Here is a 21,547-nt window from a genome sequence, read left to right on the forward strand (position 1 = left end):
CATTCAAAATGATATTTAATGGTGGGTACTTAAAAACCTCAGGTTGCACATAACTCAGTATATACTTTTCACCTTAATCTCTCTCAGCCGCATTTTTTATCCTTTCAAGTCACAGTAGTATTGGAAAAATACATTCATTAGCACCTGCTAACCACTAAAATGCTATAGTGGCATGTAAATACTGGAAGGAAATTAATTCTGATGTTATAGCTGAATTCCTATGAGCTGATAGTAAGGGACAAGACACTGAATAGTTAGGGAAAAAAAACAACCAAAGGCAGAATAGCTGCTCGTTTAATAAATTCTTTTTATTCTGTGCACCAATGAACTGTTGCTCTGTGAAAAGTACGGCCATATAATTAAAGATAATGAAGGTTTCAGTTGCATTTGCAAGGTGCAGTTCAGCCATATACTATATTTAAAATCTTAATCTTCTTTTAATGTATATTCATATAAAGCATGTGTGTGGGTGTTTCTGCATTCACCGTATGTACAGAAAGAAATTATTAACCTGTGCATAAGAAAAAAAATTAGAAAATTACCATTGCTTCAGAACTGTTTGAATTCTAGACTACCCTGTGAGGTACAGCTACACCACCAGTCTTCACTTAAGACTAATGAAAATGACCCTGTGAGTGAGTTGTAGATTAGTTTCCAACAGCACTGAGAAATAAAATGAAACGGAATCAGTTTCTCAGTATTTATTCCAAAGGTTTTTTGGTATGAATTTAAATTTCACACCAGTTGAACTGACAAACAGATTGAGCTCTTTCCTTTTTTAAACCCAACCCCCTTGCCATCCCAAAGAAATGCTTCCACATTTTTCAGAAAGTTGAGCAAACTTCTGTGTTGTCAAGGGGATCAGCTGCAAAATGATTAGCTCACAATTGTAAACCATGGAAAACCGGTCTCAGGAGTGGAAGTCTGGCAGAGGGAAATATTGAAAACATCCAAATGCAGGTATTAAGCACGTGAACGGGAAGCCTGGGCTCCCTTCCTCTCCCCTCAATAGAACCTCCAGGAAATGTGGGTGGAGGTGCCACGGACCACACAGTGACTGTTCATAGACACACCTCTCCAGACGTTAATCTAGTCTGCAAATATTAGTGACAGATCTGAGAAAAAAAAAAAAGTCAAAAATGAAGTTTTAAGGGACTGAAAGGATGTGCAAATTTATACTGATGTTAGCAAATAGCTTTACAGGAGATTTTTCTTCACACATGGCGTGGTTTAATTTTGGCATATCCAAACATAGCATTTCCATCAGTCATTTTAAAATGAACCAGAGTTAAGGATGAAAGAAGATGATAAAGCTAATGCCAAAGGAAATGTTTAATTTCATGTTGAATAAGAAGTTTTGATGACCTAAGAAGATATGCTTTTGTTTTCATGTTGACAGAGCCTGTCCTCCACACCACTATTTCTTGGTCAATACTGAGCTGTTTTTCCTAAGTTATTTTACTTTTGTTACCAAATAAAATTGTATTTTATTCTAGTTCTAAAGAAAATATTCCAGGGTCTTCTAACTATAAAATACATTTTCTGACACATTGTGAAACCCTGTCAATAGATTAAAATTATTTTATTATTCAACTTTCATATAACTTCATTTCTTTTCATTTTTTTCCTTAAATTCCTCTCCTGACAGTTATATTTTTTTTTTTTCTTTTTTTTCCCTGTTTTTCCCCTGCACTGAGCCCTGGCCCCTTTTCAGTTGGTTTCCTTGCCGTTTTTTTTCTTAGTTGGCCGTCACATATATCTTCTGTTATTTTTAAAGTAGTTCTTCCTATTGTCTCTCCTCATTCCTTTATGTCAATTATTTCTTCACCTCATCCATTCACTACACTAGCTTAGAGTCTTCTACTCAGGTAGTCCTGTTAAGGTGTTCCTTAACTCACCCTGAAGGAGGAGAGGAGATACGAGCCAAATCCATGAAATGAATGAGATGAAGCAACCAGAGGAGCAGTTCTCAAGAATGAAGGTCTCCTCCCACGTTGTTGTCCCAGGTGTCAAGGGACCCGCTGTGAAGGTCTGCTCTGGTGGCCTTCCTATTTGCACTCTGTATTTCCTCTGGTGGAAAGACTTGTGGAGACACAGGGACCTGTGCAAGGCTGTGGGAGAGGCTAAAAGAAGGGGCTGGCCACACAGTCCACGTAGAGATCTGAATTACAGCCAGCTCCTTCTCATCCTACAGCTTCTTTTCACCCAGGAGTGTCAAACTTTCACAGCTATGTTTATCCCATATAGATATTGTAGATGAACTGAAACGTCATGCTTAGTGAGGTAGGCACTAAGCTGGAAGGGACATCATCATTGTCTAAGGGAAATGCTCATTACTCTCATTTTTGATGCTGCAGCCAGAGGCATTAACTTGCTGATGATCAGGGAAAAAACTGAGGACAGTGAGGCAAGAAGGGCCTCCACGTATATTAGTTACCTAAACAAGGCCAGGGCATGGATGCAATCACCAGCACAATGGCTCTCACTGCTCAATAGCTTCACGCTCCCAGGCACAGTTTGGCCTGGCTGAGTAATCCTCTCCTAGGGCATGGTTCAGGCAGGAGCTATGCAAGGGTCCTTCTTCCTCCGTAGGACAGACGAAACCATCCTGTTTTGGGGAGGAAGAGACTTTAGCTGTGTGAGTGAAACATGCTCAGAGCCATGGATCGGGAATGATTCGCGCTCGGACCCCAGGGTGAGCCCTGGCTGATCTTCATCACCAGTGGAGGATCATCCAAAGATCGATGGCGCCTTATGGTCCCATCGCTGGAACCCACCCTCGTTGCTGTAGCCCATCTTCTGCCAGTGCTGGCTTGGCATGGGGCCACCTCCCAAGGTCCCATCTAGCCTAAAATACCCTGTGATTCTGTCCATTTGATATACAACTCCGTCTAAGACTTTCTCTCTCCATTGTCAAGTTGTATTTAGCTTAATTACAACCCTGGCTTGTTTTAAGCCAACATTTTAATTTGGATGGCATAAGATTTTTTTTTCAGATTCATTGGAGCTACTTTCCGAGAGTACAGTTTTGAGGCGGTTAATGTGCTTGGCAATTGTCTGTTTATTTGTATATTTAGTCATTCCTATTGCAGTACTTATCCTTGAGATGTCTTTAAAGTATTTTAAAGCGCTTAATTCTGTTCAAATAGTCATTCAGAAATATTTTGCCCCACATAGAAATTCACATTCTAAGAGCAAGTTAATTAATTTCACATTGAATAGTAGAATGGTATTATAGTAAGTCGAATGTGTGGAAAAGCATTCGTGCTAGACTTGACTGCATTTGAAATGGCCATTGGTTTTGAGGCTTTTTTCACTGGGAACTTCCATCCATTCTGGTAAGAAAGATTTAATAGCTGCAGAATAAAGTTTCTTGTGTGAAAGTAAATTCAGAAAACTAGAATTTCTCAAGGTGTCTCCTTTAACTGCTTAAATAACTTTTCCCTTAAGCCCTGCTACCTATGAAATTTCTTTATTTCAGATAGAGCTGGAGTTGTGAATAAATTGGGCCTTACCTTGCTGTTGGGTGGATTGAGTACTGTGGGTTATCCTAAATTCATCCTGCCTACCAGTCAGATTACCATGATGTAAAAAAACGAGTTTACATTACAAAACTGTAACTCCCTTATGTACACGTTCTTTTTGCCTTATAGTCAAGATAGGGTTAATGGTCTCTTGGCTGCTTCAGAGTTGCAGGTGATAAGTGAATGTTTAAAGCAGAGGTGTCTTGTTTGCTAACACGTTTGTTGAAGAGCAGACTCCATACCACATAGGTGGAAACACATGAAAGTGAGTATGGAAGACAAGTTTGTCCTGCTCTGTAGGTTCCAAAATACTTTCCATTTTGTGTCTGCCGTGTTATTACATTTGGAAATGAGCAGTAAATTCTGAGGTTTTTTGCTTTCTCGTCTGTTCTGTTTTGGTAGGAGGTTTGGAGGGAGGACTTTATCTGGGGTTTTCTTTCTTTTTGATTTGTGTTTCTCTTTGGTAAACATAGTTGACAAGAACTTTTGGTCTTTTTGTTGTTATTGTTTGCATAGATCACAAAAGAAATTGTTGAAAAGGTTCTGCTATAGTATTTTGGGAATGATGATCTTGCCAAAGTTATTAAAGTGGGGTTAGGTTGTTGCACTATGTTCTCCAGAAGGCTAACCCTTGAAACCTAACTGAAAACTGGATGAAGAGCAGACTGTTATTTTTTGTCAGGACACAGCATCAGTGGTCTGTGATGTGCACTAACTAGCAGCTGATTTCTGGGTGAAATTTGAGATGTTATTTTGATTTAGCAAGCTCTGTGTTATCGGGATACTCTTTTCCCAATAGGATTTCTTCCTCACCTCCTCTAATAAGTGCTAGAGTTTATTTATTATCAGCTTTCAATTCCATTGTATAAACAGAAAGGGGTGGCAGGATGCTATTTCTGGGGAGGATGGGGCTAAGGGTATTTTAATGTGCTTCCCACTGTGGTTCACAAGAGCCTGAATGTGATGACTCTGCAAGGACAGTTTGCAAAGGCTTTCTCAAGCGGTGCTTGAGAGGCACTGATTTTGGGGGTGGGCATAGGAAGCCAGCGAGGCTGTCTTTACTTTCATTTTGCCTGCGTTAACAGATTTATAGCACGCTCTCAATGTGACAAGTTTGTGTGCAGGAAAGCCATGGAGGTCTAAGTCAAATATGAACCTCATGGGCGTCACGGGCAGGGGTGAGCAGTGGCCTTCTCCTGCCTGGCTCTGACCTCTTGTACCACACACGGATCCTGTGTGTGCTTACAGGGAGCACACTGCCTCATTGCTTCTGCCTGCAGCCTCCCTCTGAAAGTGTGGCCTCGTTGGGTGACTGAGGATGGACAGAACCCGTGGGACAGACTCCCTGCAAGCGGCGTGGCAAAATCACGGAATCATGGAAATAGTCAGAGTTGGAAGGGACCTCTAGAGATCAGCTAGTCCAACTCCCCTGCGAAAGCAGGATTGCCCAGAGCACATTACTCAGGACTGCATCCAGGCGGGTTTTGAAGATCTCCAGAGAAGGGGACTCCACAACTTCCCTGGGCAGCCTGTGCCAGTGCTCTGTCACCCTCACTGTAAAGAAACTTTTCCTTGTATTTGAACAGAACTTCCTATGTTCCAGCTTGTGCCTGTTGCCTCTTGTCCTGTCACTGGGAACCACTGAAAAGAGTCTGGCTCCATCTTCCTTCAACCCACCCTTTAAATACTTGTCAGCAATTATGAGGTGTCCCCTCAGCCTTCTCTTCTCCAGGCTAAAGAGTCCCAGCTCTCTCAGCCTTTCCTCATAAGGGAGATGCTCCAATCCCTCAATCATCTTGGTTGCCCTTCGCTGGACTCTCTCCAGCAGTTCCCTGTCCCTCTTGAACTAGGGAGCCCAAAACTGGACACAGTATTCCAGTTGTGGCCTCACCAGTGCAGAGTAGAGGGGGACAATAACCTCCCTTGACCTACTGGTCTTTGCTGCATCTTCCTTATTTGTGTTTATGGATTTTATCTTCTTTGGAGTGTACATTTTTCATGAGATTTCTTATCTGTTCTAGACAGAAAAACATTTTATTTTCCCCGAGTGTATTTTTCAGTAATTTTAAAATTATTCTTAAATATAATTTTAATAAAAATGTATTTGTGAACCTAGTCTTGATCTGAGCGAAGATAAATATTCTGAAAAGATGAAAATTTAAATTATCTGGATTGAGTGATGACTGATACTTTTTGGTATTTCTTTACTCTGTTTTGGTTTTACCTATTGGTTGATGTGTGTCCTTTTGTATTCAAGTAGGAAACTAGAATTGGTTTAGTAATTGTGTGTGTGTGTGGTGTTGGAAAATTACTACACACCTACAAAAATATGTAATTGTTTTGGAACTTTATTTTTTTTTCCTTTTACTGTTTTTTTAAAGTGCTTTTTTAAAAAGATAACTTAAAATTTAGACTTTATAAAATTGTCATTTATTTGTACTTCTTATTGATATGAAAATAATTTTGGGAACCTTATCTTGTATAACATGCATATTTGTAACCGTTTTTTTTTTTTTTAAAAAAAAAAGAGACCAAAAATAATTAATATCTGCCAGGTGGTCACATATACCTAACAGACTAGTCTATTGCTGTTAAAATTATATTTACAGCTATCTGCTTGCTTACTGTTTTACTTCAAATATCTAAAATATTTTTATAGTTATGTACATGTAAAAGTATATTTTTTTAAAAAAGCCACATTATGGTTAAAGTTACACTGAGAGGATGGATTAGGTGATCTAGCTTCAGGCAGCAGAGAAGATAAGAAGCAACAGCTTTGATCGGTGCCCAGCATTAAAAAAAAAGAGGTCAATTAAATGAGGCACTGGGATAAAGCAAATTCAAAAGAAGATTCAGGACCTGGAGAAGAATGAAAAAAATACCTAGGTTTGGTGGGCTGGAAAAGTTGCATGAACAATGTACTTGTTGCATCCATAATGATTTATTAATGATACTGTTTTCACCTTTTCACATTTTAACATCTAAAATATGCAAGGATTTTTTTCCTCCGCCTAGTTTGTTAAAATCATGTTGTCAGAATTGTGACATTCTCATTTTCCCATCTCACTGAAAAGGCAGGGTTGTGCCAAGTCACCACTTCACCATTTGCAGTTTCTTCTGTGTTGCACAAGTGCCAGGGAAACAAAAAATATTTAAATAGTAATATAATATATATTATTTTATATCTATAATGTAAATAAATATATATAATTATTTAAATAAGTAATAGAAATAAAATAAGTGTTCAAAATTAGCTGGTATATAAGGCTTGGTTTGGGTTTAAACTTTGGTTTTTAAACTTTGGGTTTAAAAACCGCAGTTTTCCTGAATGATGCCAGTAGCAATTTTTGCTATCTAACATGGCAAAGCCTCATGTTTCTCTAATAACTGATATTCATTCAAAGCTGTTCAATGAAAATATGCTGTATTCAGGGACAGAAATTATATCTATGAAAAGTCTCGAGGGGATGGCTGGCAGCACATGTGAGAGCATCCAGGTGGCTTTGGCGGGTAGAAAGCTTTTGGGTGTTGGGAGGGACTGCAGCAGGAGATGTCAGGGAACTTTGGCCAGATGAAAGAGGATAGTGGAGCATACGTAGAGTAATCAAAAAGTGACTGGAGGGGATTGGCTTGGAGCAGGAAGGTGCTGTTTGTGCCAGCTGCCTTGGTTCATCAAAATAAAGGAAATTTTGGTGTGCTGAAGAAGGGAATAAGGCAAAATCAGGTACGCAGGGAGAAATCTGAAAGAGAGAGCCCACAGTCTCCTAGGCTCAAAACCAGGATATGTTTGTTTGAGAAAATGTTGGGACTCTGGGGAGATAAGAGCCACCTGTTTACTAACCAGCAATTAAAATATATATGTTAAGTGGATAATTACTGTAAACAGTAGGATCCTTCATGCTTTAGCTTGTCTGATGCTGTCACACCTGGTTGTATTTGTCTCCTGGACAATTTGTAGTGCAGATTCTTACTGGAAAGCTCGTTTTGCAATAGCTGTTTGCCTTCCAGGAGCAGTACCAGAGTTCCCTGCTGGTTCTCTTGGTAATTTCACATCCTCTCCTCTTTTTGACTATTGTTTACCATGCCTGCAGCAGCTACCCATAATAACCTCTTACCAGATTCACTAGACGTGAATTCATTGCCATTTACTCTACAGATTCGTCTGGTTTTCATTCAGCAGCATACTGCACATGTGGGTCATGTGCATGTCTACTATGTCTAGTATATGTTTAGTAACACATACATTACTAGAACTAAAATTCTTTGGCAACAATTTTTAATATCTTTTGACTTTTCTTGTTGTGCTAAAACCACTTACAAATTTTTAGGAAAGTGGTATTGTGATGAGACTAAGGACTGTTATATGCAGTATTATACCTTCAACAAAGTAAGGAGAGTTTGCACTTCTAATTGGGCAATATTACTTGAAAACAGCTTGATTAATAATGTAAGTGACTTGCCAATTCAGGTGCAAACATTAAGTGATTTTTGCCTCAGATTCTCAAACTACCTACTGATACTGCAGTTGTGCTGAACCTTTTTGACAGGAGCAGGTACACAAAAAAAAATGCTCATTTTTTGTATTCCTTTGTAATGTCTTGAGAAAAATTGATTAATTTATCAAATAGCTTTTTAATTTTTCAAGGTACAAGGTCTAACAACATCAGATTGATTTGTGAGAAATTCTCCTGTATCTTACTGGGTCTACACCTTTTCAACTAGAACAGGACAGAGGGTGATAAAAGATTATTTTTGTGTCCATCTGTCGTTTCAAAACTAGGTCTGCTCTGCTTTTTTACAATCTGAAGGAGTGGATGAGACTTAACCTAGCTGAAAGAATTCTGCTTATTTTTTGCTCTTAACAGGCCAAGCTCTGATAACAGGCGCCACAGCATCCGGGAGAGGATGTCCGGTACCAATGAGAAAGGGACACTGTCCATGGAGTCCACCAAGGAGACCCGGTACTGTGCTGTCTGCAACGACTACGCTTCAGGCTACCATTATGGGGTCTGGTCTTGTGAGGGCTGCAAAGCTTTTTTCAAAAGGAGTATTCAAGGTAATAAGCTGTTCAAGTGAATCACCTTTACTCTTTACTCTTGTCGACACTGTGAAGCTACTTGAGACTGCAGCCTCAGCCCAGGACAATGACATTTATTAGGTTTTCATTAGCAGCTGCTGCACTCTCCCACATACTTTTAGCTCTATATTTAGTGAATGCTTCTAGCAGGTATATAATATGTTTTTATTTATTCCGTGATTAATGAAGGAAAGAAAGCTTCTCTATATTCTCCTTGGTTTAGGTATGTCTGACCATGGAGGCAGTGGGAAATCTAATTTAAAAATCTATTTGGGAACAAGATAAGCAGTCTTTCAAGCTATGTATACCTCTCTTCCGTGATTGAGTTGTTATCCAAACCAATTTTTTTTTGAGAATTCCCTGTCAGATGAAAATTAATTCATGTTGATTGATTTATTAATCTTAATTTAGTGTTTCATTAGCTAGATGGTTCAATCCAAATCTCATGTCCTTAAAGATCTTTTGAGAACCAATATTGAAAAGGAATGTTTCCTTGATGAAATAGTATTTGTAGCCGTCAGCAAAACTGCAGACGGAATGGTTTAGTTCACTGTCTTGTCATGGCTAAAAGTATACTGTGCAAGGTGTCCACTGGAACGTCTAACAGAAATAGTGTTAATTACTGTGACCGGATAATTCTTGATTCAAATGCCTGTCACTATCTGGAATGGACACTTTTTTTGCTTTGTTCAACATCTCCTAAACTGAATAAGAAGTAAATATGATTCTACTGAAAATATGGGTACTGTTCAGTATCTAAGTCTTATTTTGGAAAAGAAAATAAATCAGATTTCTTCCTTTCCAAACAGAAAGCTAGTAAAGCACTATGATTTAGTTAGGTTTGTATAGTTTTTTTAAATCTCCAGGGCACAAAAATTCCTGTTGCTTCTTTTTTGAAGTAAACATAGCAAGGAACAGTTTTTATCTCATATCACAAGGTTTGATTATTGCTTGTTTTGTTGCCGCTGAGGTGAGTTAAATAAGCCTTCCAGCATTCAGCTCAGAGTTTTCCTTGGCTTAAAGAAAAAAAAGTGAAAGATTGGCTGCAGGCTAGACATTGATGAAATTATTTGGATGTCAGTGATTAGTTAATAATAACCTGTATTTCTACTTTTCCAGACTCATCAAAATGATGTTTGGAAAAGAGAATGGTTACAGGCAGAGGTCAATAATAAGCAACACTGGAGAAAGAGTGAAATGCTTTACTCTTAACATCAGAATGATTTACTTAAATTTGTGACATAGGTAGAACAGGTCCCTTATTGAGTGTTTTTTGTTATTTTTCATTTTGTGTTCCCCTGACCTAATCAGAATTATTCTTAGGATTTTGAAATTCTGTCCTCATGGACGAACTGAACTAAGTCAGCAACAAAGTGAAAACTGAAATATTCTTAAGCAAAAATAAGAGCTAGTTATCAAGCAATTGTACAGCACAGATCTTCAGCTTTTGGCCATTATGGAAGAAGTGTGGTTTTGCACTGGTGTCCGCGTGGACGAATGTTGTGGTCCTCCACAATGGATCTGTTATCTATTTGTGCTACAGTACATGCTAATTAGTAAATTTAGTTCTTGCTACATTTATATACTTAACATAATTTTTAAGTAGGTAAGTTTCAAAAATTTAAAGCTTAATTTTCTGATGTCCTGTAAAATGCCTTTCTTTAAGTCAAGTTTCCTCTAATTTCAGCCCATTGCTTCTTGCCCTATCCCTTGTGGTCATGATGAAGAAGGCTTATTACAACAACCTTTTACATAGTTGAAGACTGTTATCATATCTTTCCTCAGTCTTCTCTTTTTTAGACTAAACAAACCCACTTATTTCAGTAGAACATGCTTTCTAGACTTATGATCTGGTTTGTTAAACCCCTCTGTACTTTCTTCAGTTGATCCACCTCTTCTGTGGTTAATAGTAAAAAATTACATCCACTAATATCAAGAAAGTAATTAAAGAATATGAGCGCTTATGAGACAATTGTGATCAGTTGATCACAGGTGGTATGAAAAGTCCTCTAAAGGACTTTTAAAGTAATAGGTATCCAGTCTTGATGAAGTAGGGTTTTTTTTTTAATTTCCTACTGGATCTGGAAGAGGTCTCTGCCTCAGCAATTACAGGTTCTCATTGGACATGTGTCCAATTTATGAAAATGACAGTAATTTTTAGATTGTGAATGCATGAGAAAACTTGCCATTTATCTTGCAGATGGTAATAATTTTAAATAGGTTGTAATTGGATATCTAGGAATGAATACTGCTAATGTGTAGGTGTGTGTGTAGAAGAATATGTGGACTAAATATTACTATATCTGCATTGTATATATGACGTGTTCCTAAAAAAGGGACAACAATTTCCTGGGAATTATACGATTAAACTGTATTGAGGTACACAGGACGTGTTTGTATAAACAAAAGCAACACAAAATGCTTTCAGCAAAGTTTTTTGTTGCTGTTTATAGGGTGTCTTCTTTAAATGCAAGATAACGACGCTACTTTTGTGCTTTGCGGTCCCATGTTTCTCAGTACCTATATAGATGCAGAGGTGGTTGGTTGTTTTTTATACTTCTCATCAGACATTTCATAGCAGAATTGCTATAGTGAAGTTTGATGTTATTAATAGACTATAGTCAAACATTCTATATGGTTCTTAATAGAACCACAGGAAAAAATGTAGTTATTAATAGACTGTAGTCAAACATTCTATGTGGTTCTTAATAGAACCACAGGAAAAAAAAGACATGAACAATGAGGAAGTTGTATGGGGTAATCCTTTTCCTACCTGTGTATCTGTTATTCTCAGTGATATCTGAGGTATCTGTGCTTACTTGCATAAGTATATACTTAAATTTTTTGACAACTTACTTCTGCATAGACCTTACCCGAGGTGGAGATGGGCAGCTTCATTTTTATCCCGGAAACTGGAATGGTTCTGAAAATATTTTGTGAATTTTAAATGCTAAGTTGTTTTTCTTTGCTGTCAAACAGTTAAAGCTTAAAAGACAACCTGAATTAGTAACTGTCAATATGTGCAACTGCTCAATTTTGTTTAAACAACAGATGGTTGGTGGAAAATCTCAACTGCCTCCTGAAGCTGTCCATGTCAGTCGATTTTGTTAGTTTACATCCCAAAAGTGATTTGGGACCTTGTTTTGAGAAAACTCTGTGCAGACTGATATTAATGTATTATGTTTCATAGGAGAGAAAAAAGTCATATAATACCAAGAACACTGTGTTGCTTGGTGATAGAAGAGTGCTTTATTCTTCGCCCAGCACATGTAGCCTTCAGGAGTGTACTTGATCAACTGACTTGAATCCAGAAGCATAACAAGCAGTCACATCTCAGCACACTGTACTTCTCTACTAAAATATTTATGGATTTTAAGACCAAGAAGGGCCATTAAATAATTAAGTCTGGTCTTCTCTCAATATAAACTTTATATGCTCTCCATGTACAAAGCCTGGTAACTTGATGGTGGTAAATCTTTTAGAAGATGCTCAGCCTTGATCTGTGGACTTAAGAGCTTTCTTACAATGATTGCATATTCTAATGATTTGTCCTTCCATCTGCTAAAAAATTACCTTTCTAATTTGAATTTCTTTGGCTTTTACATCATATCCACAAAACAGACTTAGACTGTAGTATGTCTTTCCTACGGGAAGTTCTTATAACTTACGTTGTTAAATCACCTTGATATCTTAAATGAACTAAAATGTTTCAATCTCCTGCTGTATATATTTCTATCTTCTGAGTCCTTTGTCTTTGCACCTTTTCTGATCCCCCCATACCCATAATACCTTCTTTAAAATTTGGATGTCTGAATTGGGTGAAGTATTTCAACATCTGTCTTTAACAAATGCCATTTAGAAATTAAAAATCCCCTTCTGACTCACACATTCTTTCCCCTTCCTTCTAATTTTCTTGTTTTTTGGATAGCCACCAAAGGGTATGGAACAAGAAGGAATTACTCTTACCATCTCTGACAAGCATCCAACAAATGCCTACATGTGTGGGGCTGAGAACCCCCAGTGAGAGCACAAGGGATTCAGAACAAACGAGGGGTAACTCCTTACGCTGGAGGGTGTCTTGATCTCAGAATTGCTGGAGTATTTTAGAAATCCTCAGTTCTATTTCCCTGCTCTCCTTCATACCCCCTTCTGATTTTTTTTCAGGTGCACCTTCTCTGCCTTTTCTCACAGCTGTATACTTAGACAAAAATCTGGGATATTTCACAAATATTCAGTTAAGAATTACTACATGATGCAAGGCAGTACCAGCTCGGCAATAATAGGTTGGCATCTGAGAACGGATGAATAGGCAGGCTGAGGGATTCCAGAGGCCTGCCACTAATGTCTTGATCACAGAGATATAGTGGTCTCTGAAGTGCAGGAATTCTTGAAGCTGGGAAGTATTTTAAATGTGTGGCTTGAACATGGATTTTATTTAACAGTTATGCCTTCTGACCATCAAGTAGGAGAGTTTTGGCAGTAGACTTCAAGTGTTATCAATTGTTTTCACTTCACAGCGATAGAGCTGTACTTTGTTGAAAGTATGTAGTTCAAACTTTAATGCTAGGAGTGGTGGTAATACATACCTATTTTCTTCTGAGTTGGAGAGAATTTCACTGGTAAAACATGCCTAATAAGTGGGTGTATAGGTAATGCTGCAGTGCAGCAATTGCAATATTATCAATTTGGGAGGTTTCTGAGATCTTCCCTTTAACTTTCCATTATTGTCTGTTGTTTTCATGGTATTTTTGTAATCTGTTTGATAACAGCTGTGAATGTTGCACAGTTCCTGCAGCCAAGAAGACAGAAACTCCCTAATAAGACTGCTTGTGCACTGATTCTATGAGCTGTCAGCAGAAAGAGCAAAACTAAAAAAATTAAACCTAAGTAAGACTAGCAGGGGTAATCACTGCCAATAAAGAGGGGACTGCAGACAGGTATCTAGTCTCAGAGTGGAAACTCGCGTTTCCAGTTTGAGGTAGGTGACTGTTGGAACTTCAAAGGCTGGAAACTGTGTGTGTTTGGAAAGTCCACCAGGGTTTAGCCATCATTGGGACTGCTCTAACAGCCTGTGGTCAGCCAGGTTCTTCTGAAATTTTTTTGGACCTATTTTTGTGTTTTTAGTAGTTTTTCTCTAGAGCCTCTGGAGTTAAACACATGCTCTAATCTTTGTCCCCAAGTGAACATTTTGAATGTCATCAGTCTAATTGATGGTGATCTTGTTTCAGAAACTTAGATGTTACTGAAAGGCAAGGGTCAATACCTCTTTTTTCCCAGTAAGACAATTTTGAACATGGTACTTTTCCAGCAAGTTTCAAGTGCTGCATTGGGCATGGATGTGGCAGTGACTTAAGATGTTCGAATCCAAGATACTACCTTATTTTTCATGGTCTAAGCAAATCTGAGGGCTGCAGTGGACCTTGAGCCCTAGTCCATCTTTCTGTCCTGTGATAGGATCAACTGTTGCCAATTCCTTATATACGTTTATTGAACTGCTTCTTAAAAACCTGTAGCTTGATCCAATGTTTTATTCTCCTTATCTTTGAAGGTTACTACGAAATTTGAATCTTCCTTCCTGCAGGTTAAGCTCATCACTTATTTTCCTGTCATGCCACAGAAAAAAAAACTGTACTCTTTCATTCTGTAATAGCCTTTAAAACATGGAAGATTGATATCACACTTAAAAAAAATAATTTGTTTTACCTAATGTGAAGAAGTACAGTTTATTCATCCTTTTCTCATAGGTTTTCTAGACTTGTAATCTAGTTACTTTACTTTGGGGATTCTCCACGTTGTCCTATTTTCTTTTTTAGTTGAAGCATGAGTTCCTTCTGTAACATGCTTCGGGAGTACTGAACAGAGCAGTAGGATTACCTTACAAGCCCAGCTGGTGGTATTTGTCTGCATCCATCACAATGTAATGTTTACCTTATTTATAAAAACATGACACCATTCACTCATAGTCAGTGTTTGATGCAGAATAAACTCAAGCATACTTTTCTAGAGAAGAAACTGCTTCTTTTTCATCTTGTTTTGTGCATCTTATTTTTCCTATTTCAACGTAGTGATTTGTATTGGTCCTTACTTTTGCACTATTTTTTCCCATGTACTATCTCAATTTTGCCAAGATAATTTAGAATTCTCATCCTGTAGAATCCTGCCATTTATTTCAGATTTATTTCTGTCTGACTAGCAGAGTAGTCTGGTCTTTTCTCTGTTCTTCTGACACATATAAATGTCATCTACAAATGAATAACATTTAATGAAATAAATATTCCAGTCCATTACCTGTCAGAGAGGAAAATACCATATAGAACTGGATCCAGGACAGACACTATGGAGCCTCCTTCAATATCAGCTTCCATTATAGCAGTGAACTCTGGTAGTTCTTCCCCGAGACTGGTTTTCTGAAATCATCTAAACTTTATTTTTCTAGCTTACATATGAAATGTCACCCCAAGCAACGCTGAAAACCTTTCTGAAGCTGGGCAACTTTACCGGAAAGTAGAGTACACTCGCTGATTGTTATCTGATTTTATAAATGGTAACTGGTTCTTCCCGTGCCGAGTCCAAAGCTTTTCCTCCCTCCTAGACAAAATTCCTAGCCCTTAGAAACTCTACTTAACTTGTCCTGTATTATTAACTTTAATGTTGTTTTACTTCCTCTGGAATATGATTGTTGTGCCGTATCAAGCAACAAAAAAACCTTAAAGAGTATTTCATGTTGCAGGTATTTAACTAATATTTCATTTGGAAACTCACATTGCTCCTAGCTCAGGGCTGAGCCTGTCAGCAGTTCAAAGCAGTCACAATGGAAAAAAAACAAACCACAGCCTTTACATTTACAAATTACAAGAGTATATGTTTGTTTGTTCAGCGGGAAAGTGCTTAACTCTTCCACTTGATTTTAGAGACTGTGAAGGGAAAAATGTCTTTGTAAACTCATGTAACTCAAGTGGGTTTATTGATTTAAACTGTATCTATAAGTTTCACTCCCATGAACTTTCAGACTTTCTGTAGGTTAAGTTGTTCTTTGCAGTCACTAGTGAAAAGTGGAAATCACGCTAGAGAGAACCGTGTAAGATGACTAAAATGATAAATTCACTGAAAGTGCATGAAGCGATCTGTGACAGAATTTGTTTCCAAAATGATATTATTTACAAACTTCATCGAAGTATGTCTACTAGTTCAGAGTTACTGTAAAAGAACTAACATGGTGATTAACTGCTGGTATAATTTAGTAACAGATGTAGCAAATATCTCATTGTCTGAATTCTTTGAATAAGATTATGTATTTCTCTCAAAGATTTGATATAATTGAGTTACAAATTGTTGAAATAGTTGGACTTTCTTTGTTATGAATACACAGTTATTCCCCACTTTAAAATGTACCTAGAGATATGCAGGACAACATAATAAGTTATCTTTGTTGGCCTTTCTGATTATGAAATGGATGAACCTTCTACAGGGCATGGGTGATAGGGTGTAGGTGAGCAAACCAAGGAGCACAGATAAATATCAATAAATGAAAGAAGAGCATAACTAGGTTTTGCTTGGCTTGAGAAAGTGGTACATAGGCAGTAAAGGGGCTTTTTGTCAAATACTGATCATAAAGATTAGAATCATAGAATCATAGAATTGCTGAGCTTGAAGGAACCTTTAAGATCATCAAGTCCAAGCATTAACCTACCCTGACAAAACCACTTCTAAACCATGTCCCCAAGTACCACATCTGCCCTTTTTTTTTAAACGCCTCCAGGGATGGCGAATCCACTACCTCCCTGGGCAGCCTATTCCAATGTTTAATAACCCTTTCAGTGAAAATTTTTTTCCTAATATCCAATCTAAACCTCCCCTGGTATAACTTCAATCCGGCTCTTCTCACCCTAATAGTATCATTAGTATTATAATTTAACAAACCAGGAGTTGACTGTACTGCAGTTTCAGTTTCATGGACTTCAATGCAGAAAACTCACTGTACCTGGAAATGCCCACATCCACAGCATGCTCTGTGTGGTGACAATCCCGTGTCCCCCAACAGTAAAATATGAATACCAGCACTTCCTTTACAGGGGTACTGTGAAGATAAATAAATTAAAGCTCCTTGCAAGCTTTATGATACCAGAAACCATTCAGGTACCAAAGATCTAAATATAAAATAAGACTAGCTAAGCTTATTCAATAGGTCCCATCACAACCCAAAACCTGATGTTATATATGGAATAAAAATAGCATCATATTAATTTTCTTGTGGCTAACAATTGACTGGATTTTAAGTGCGCAAGAGTAATTTGCAATATTTTTAACTTTTTGGCCTCTTTATATTAGATGTGGGAGTTTTTTGTAGTAGAATTCCATCCCTTCCCATTTTAGCTCAAATAAGCTGGGAAGCTAAAAATACAAGAGATTTCATTCTAAGTCTATGGGAATAAGATGGCCATGGCTTGCCTATGACTCTCTCTGAAAATGCTTTTTGTCTCTGGAGGGTTCATATTGAGATGGTTGTGAGTAATACATTGTGGGAGTTTTTCCTTTAACACAGCTGTTGGTTTAATCATGTGCCAAGGATTTAAAACAATTGTGATTTATCAGATAGGAAAACAGAAACTAGATGTCACACTCCTTGCCAGATTTTGTAGAGATTGGGATCTGGATTGGCGTCTTTTTTTATTTGTCACGAGGAAAAAAATATACTTCCTATTTTGTTACCTTGTCTAAAATTAAAAAAGATGGGATTGGAATTGGGGTAGAAGTAGACTTTGCACACGGTATCATAATCCTGAAATAGTAGATGAAACATAAATTGAAGTTTTAGGACTAAAGCCAATAATAAAAACTTTGAAATTATCTGCTGGAGTAAAAAATATAATTTTATATTTATATATTTATAGAGTTAAACAGTGTTTTACTTTTTATGTGTCACCCTTTCTCGATGTGTATGTTCATGCTTTATTAAACCGATGAGATAGCAGGTTTGGTATCCTCATGCAGTGCCCATTCTCATTCTTCTTTCTTCATTTTTCCTATTAGCTGAAATAGTATGTGAAAAGATTAAAGGAAAGGTTGTTACCATAATCATTTGGCTTGAATTAACTGCTCATGTGAACAGCACTATACAAACATGAAGGCAAGAAGATTCCACTAGAAGGTGAACACTCAGTGTGGGACCTACAGGACGCAGCTGAAGGACATAATACAGAGTATATAGATTTTAACCTTTCCTCCTTTCTCATTCTTCATTGGTTCTGTGATTTTTCTTAGGTATGTGTAGAAGGAGGAATTCCTCACTCAATGCAAAGGAGGTATACTTTACAATCTTCTAGGCCCTTTTCCTTACTGTCACATGTAGTAATATTTTGCTAGTTTAAAAACAGAAAATGATTAGACTTCTTGGCAGTGCTGGGTCGTTGCTAAGAGAACCCAAGTTTCAAATCCAAAGACCTTGTCTGAGGGTAATTAAGCTGTGAATTTGAGTGTCTGTGCTTATAAAGGAATCAGAGGTAACCTTCTGTTCTTTCGTGAAACCTGCTAGGAAAGGGTGAGATTTTAAAATCAATCAGTGCAGTTTTACTAGGACATTTTAACTTAAAATTGGCATAACATTTTACTTTACATTTAACATTTGTTCATGCTGGGTTAGCATATGCAATGTCCAGGTGCTATTTTTTTTTCTTTTTACTGTTTATGAAAACTCTCCACTTGCTGTTGAGTCTCTTTCCAAGGTTTTGCTTTTCATCTGAAGTCTTCCCACTCATCACTTTCTTGGCACCTTACGGTGTGGGTAAAATGTATACTCTTCACCTACATGTATGAAATTCTGCTAATTTCACTGTCAGAATAAGATCTGCTTTCACAGGTAATGGCTAACCTGGCAGATGCCTTGTGCAGATAGATAAAGAATTGTTTAAGAAATTTTTGTGACATGAGGGTTGAGAAGAAAAGAATAGTTAAAGTGAAAGGATAATAATTATTACTGGCTTTGTTTGAAATGTATGATGAGTCAATTCAACTACATCAGTTTAGGTGTTATGCAAACTTCACTTGACAAAAATATTCTTTTGTTGGCTTTGTAGAATTGTCATCAAACATTCTTAAGCTGGCATGCCAACATGTTGGTTTCTTTAGGTCATTTTTTTGTACAACATCTGTACTGCTTAAACTAATCATACCCTCAAGCTAATCTTGATCATTATTGGAATATAATATGGCAACTGTTTACACATTTAAGGAAAAACATTTCTATCTTATGTTAATTGCTGTTGATATATTAATATGACCCCAATTTTTGTCCTTGCTGGTCAAGGACAAAACGAACTTGGCACTTCAAAGCTGCAATTCAGTGAAACGCTCAAGCATGTACTTAACTTTAACCATATATACTGTGCTGCGACTACTTCCTAGAAGTATGCAGATGCTTGAATGTTCTGCTGAATGTAGTAACACTTAACCTTAAAGAAATAAGGAGTATTTTGCTGACTGAAGACCTCACAGACAAATCATCCACCCTTTCCAATTCAAGCTGCTGTTGCATATACCACAGCTATCTTGAGAAACCTTAGACAGACGGAGATGAGTCTCTGAACATAAATATCAGCCATGTGACTCATGGTGACAAGAGAGAGTCAGACTGCATGTGCAATAGGAAAAAGCTCTGAGTATGACAGGCTGGGTTAGAATAAACTCAAAATCATCCGAATTTCAGCCATTATCTTCTTGTTGACACTTTGCTTCCTCCTCCCTCCTCCCCCCTCCGCTGTTGGTCATTATCATACAGAATGCCACATCTAAAATTAGTGTTTTGAGAAAAGAGTCAGATCTTTGCAGCCTGTTCTGGAAAGACCTTAGCATATAATAAATATGTGCTACAAAAATACTTAATGTTATTTTTACTGTTTTAAAATGTACAATGTGTGAGATATCATAAGAAAAACAAACCACCCCTCCTCAAGCTCTTCCAATAACTCCTTTAAACTCTTACTTTGTGACAGTGAAAGTCTTACATATGGGGGGGATTAAAACTAGGGTCTTTACCCTGTTAAACTCACTGCCTTTAATTTTGGCAGGTTATCTGATGCTGATGATTTTTTAAAAAACCCAGTAATAAGACCACAGAGTCCAAGTGGCATGTGCTACCAACTATCCAAATGGCCTACTTAGCCTCTCTTCTAGCATGTACAGCTCTTTGGATACCATGAAGATGAAATGCAGAGCAGCTGGGCACCTGTTGATGCATCCCACTTTTATGTTGACAATTCCCAACAGTGAGAAATCCTTTCTGGGATTCAGATTGTTTAGAATCAGCTTTGGCAAGAGATCAGTTTTAAGGACAAAATAAAAGGTATAGAGAATAAAAAGAATAGTTAAAAGACAATTCACTTTACAGCAGAGTTATTGAGTTATAGTGTTTCACTTTAAAATAAAACTTGTATTTGTGTGTTACCTATTCCTTAATTGTGTTCTTCTACCTTTTTCCCTTCCATGCCACCCCCAGTTAGACTGCCTTGGTCTATGGCTGCGTCTTGCAAAGGAGAATTCCTTCCTCAGATGGTTTTGTGGAGAAGCAGGAAAGGTTCCTGCCTTCCTTCTTCCCTTTGTTTCTTTCTTCTTCCCTAATTTTTTTGATAATCATACCTAATGTATACTCATCATATAATTATCAACCACTTTCTTCTGGTTGTTTACATCTTTTCCAGTCTCCTGAAGGCGTGTTGGTTAAACTAACCCAAAACCTATGTGAAATATTAAATGTACTATATTCTTCCTAAATTTACAGCAAATATGAAGTCTAAACCATGATGCTACTATGGCACTCGTAATCTGAAGTAGTATGCCCCTCGCACACAGATCTTTCTTTTTTTGCATTCACAATTTTACATGTTTTATTCTGTGAAGTCTGTAAAGCACTTTGAAAGAAGAGTGGATTGTCTAAGGTGCAGGCCATGTGCATGAAAACAGACTGATTATGCTAACCTTTAAAGCGTATAGTTAGGATAAAACCAGGACAGATGTAAATATATGCTAATATGAATCATGTTAATTTCTAGCTCTGTCACAAATAGGATTATTTTATGTACTATTCTACAAACCAAATCCTATTCCCAAATGCTCACAGTTTGCATAAGGAAATCCAGGTTCAGAGCAAAAGAAAAGGTTATCATCCACATAAGCACTGCGAAAAAGGATGGCTGCCTGCTGATACTGATTCCACTTGACTTTTCATTTTTGCGTCTTGTCACTTGTCCTTTTTTTTAGAGCTGAACCTTATGAGCATCACCCAGTCCAGCAAAGGTGGTAAGCAAGTGTTCAGCTTTGACCTAACTGGGGACATTTATCTGCTTATTTTACAGAGAGCTAAACGGCGTTCTGAGTTATTTGCTGAATTCAGAGCTTGTGCTCGTTCCTCTTGTGAATTTACCTTTTTACCTTTTAACTTCACTAGGAAGAAGATCAGATGTTCTGTCAAAGTCTGTCTTTGTTTTTGAAAAGAGTAATTAAAGTTTTCCATCTTTCTCTTGTGCTATTTCAGAGCTTTGCTTATAAAACAAGGCTGGAGATGGAGGTTAGGTGCTACAATCTTTTGCTGCTGTTTAGTGTGACCTGATAAAAGTGCCTTTTCTTAAAAACGTGGCTTTCCCTTTTTGCTCCTTTTTCCTAGTAGATATTGCATTTTTCTATGGTTGAGGCTGTTTTCTTTCTGACTCAATATTTTTTTCCTTACATGTGAAATGTTTTGAATCAGATATAGAACAGTCTGTATCCTACCAGAGGAATTGAAAATTAAAATGGTCTTTCATGCTGAGGTTGAGGTAGTGTTTCTGTTCTACCTCTTTGCCTCAGTCCTGGAGCAAAGCCTGAGGATTCAGATTTTTCCAGTATTATACTGTTCTGTCAAGTAGAGCTAAAAAATAATAAATCTGTCTATTTGAGACAGTGGGCAGTCAGCTGT

General features: G+C 37.5%; 1 protein-coding gene across 1 annotated transcript in view; it reads left to right on the forward strand.

The window, feature by feature from the left end:
• The window catches only part of ESR1 (estrogen receptor 1), a 116,325-nt gene that overhangs the window by 23,088 nt on the left and 71,690 nt on the right, over positions 1-21,547 (forward strand). Inside the window, exon 2 of the mRNA XM_009884049.1 lies at positions 8,390-8,580. Coding sequence (XP_009882351.1) covers positions 8,390-8,580 — 191 coding nt within the window. The remainder of the gene's footprint in view (positions 1-8,389; positions 8,581-21,547) is intronic.

Source organism: Charadrius vociferus, unplaced genomic scaffold (genome assembly GCF_000708025.1).
Source record: "Charadrius vociferus isolate BGI_N301 unplaced genomic scaffold, ASM70802v2 scaffold494, whole genome shotgun sequence".
Lineage (NCBI taxonomy): Eukaryota > Metazoa > Chordata > Aves > Charadriiformes > Charadriidae > Charadrius > Charadrius vociferus.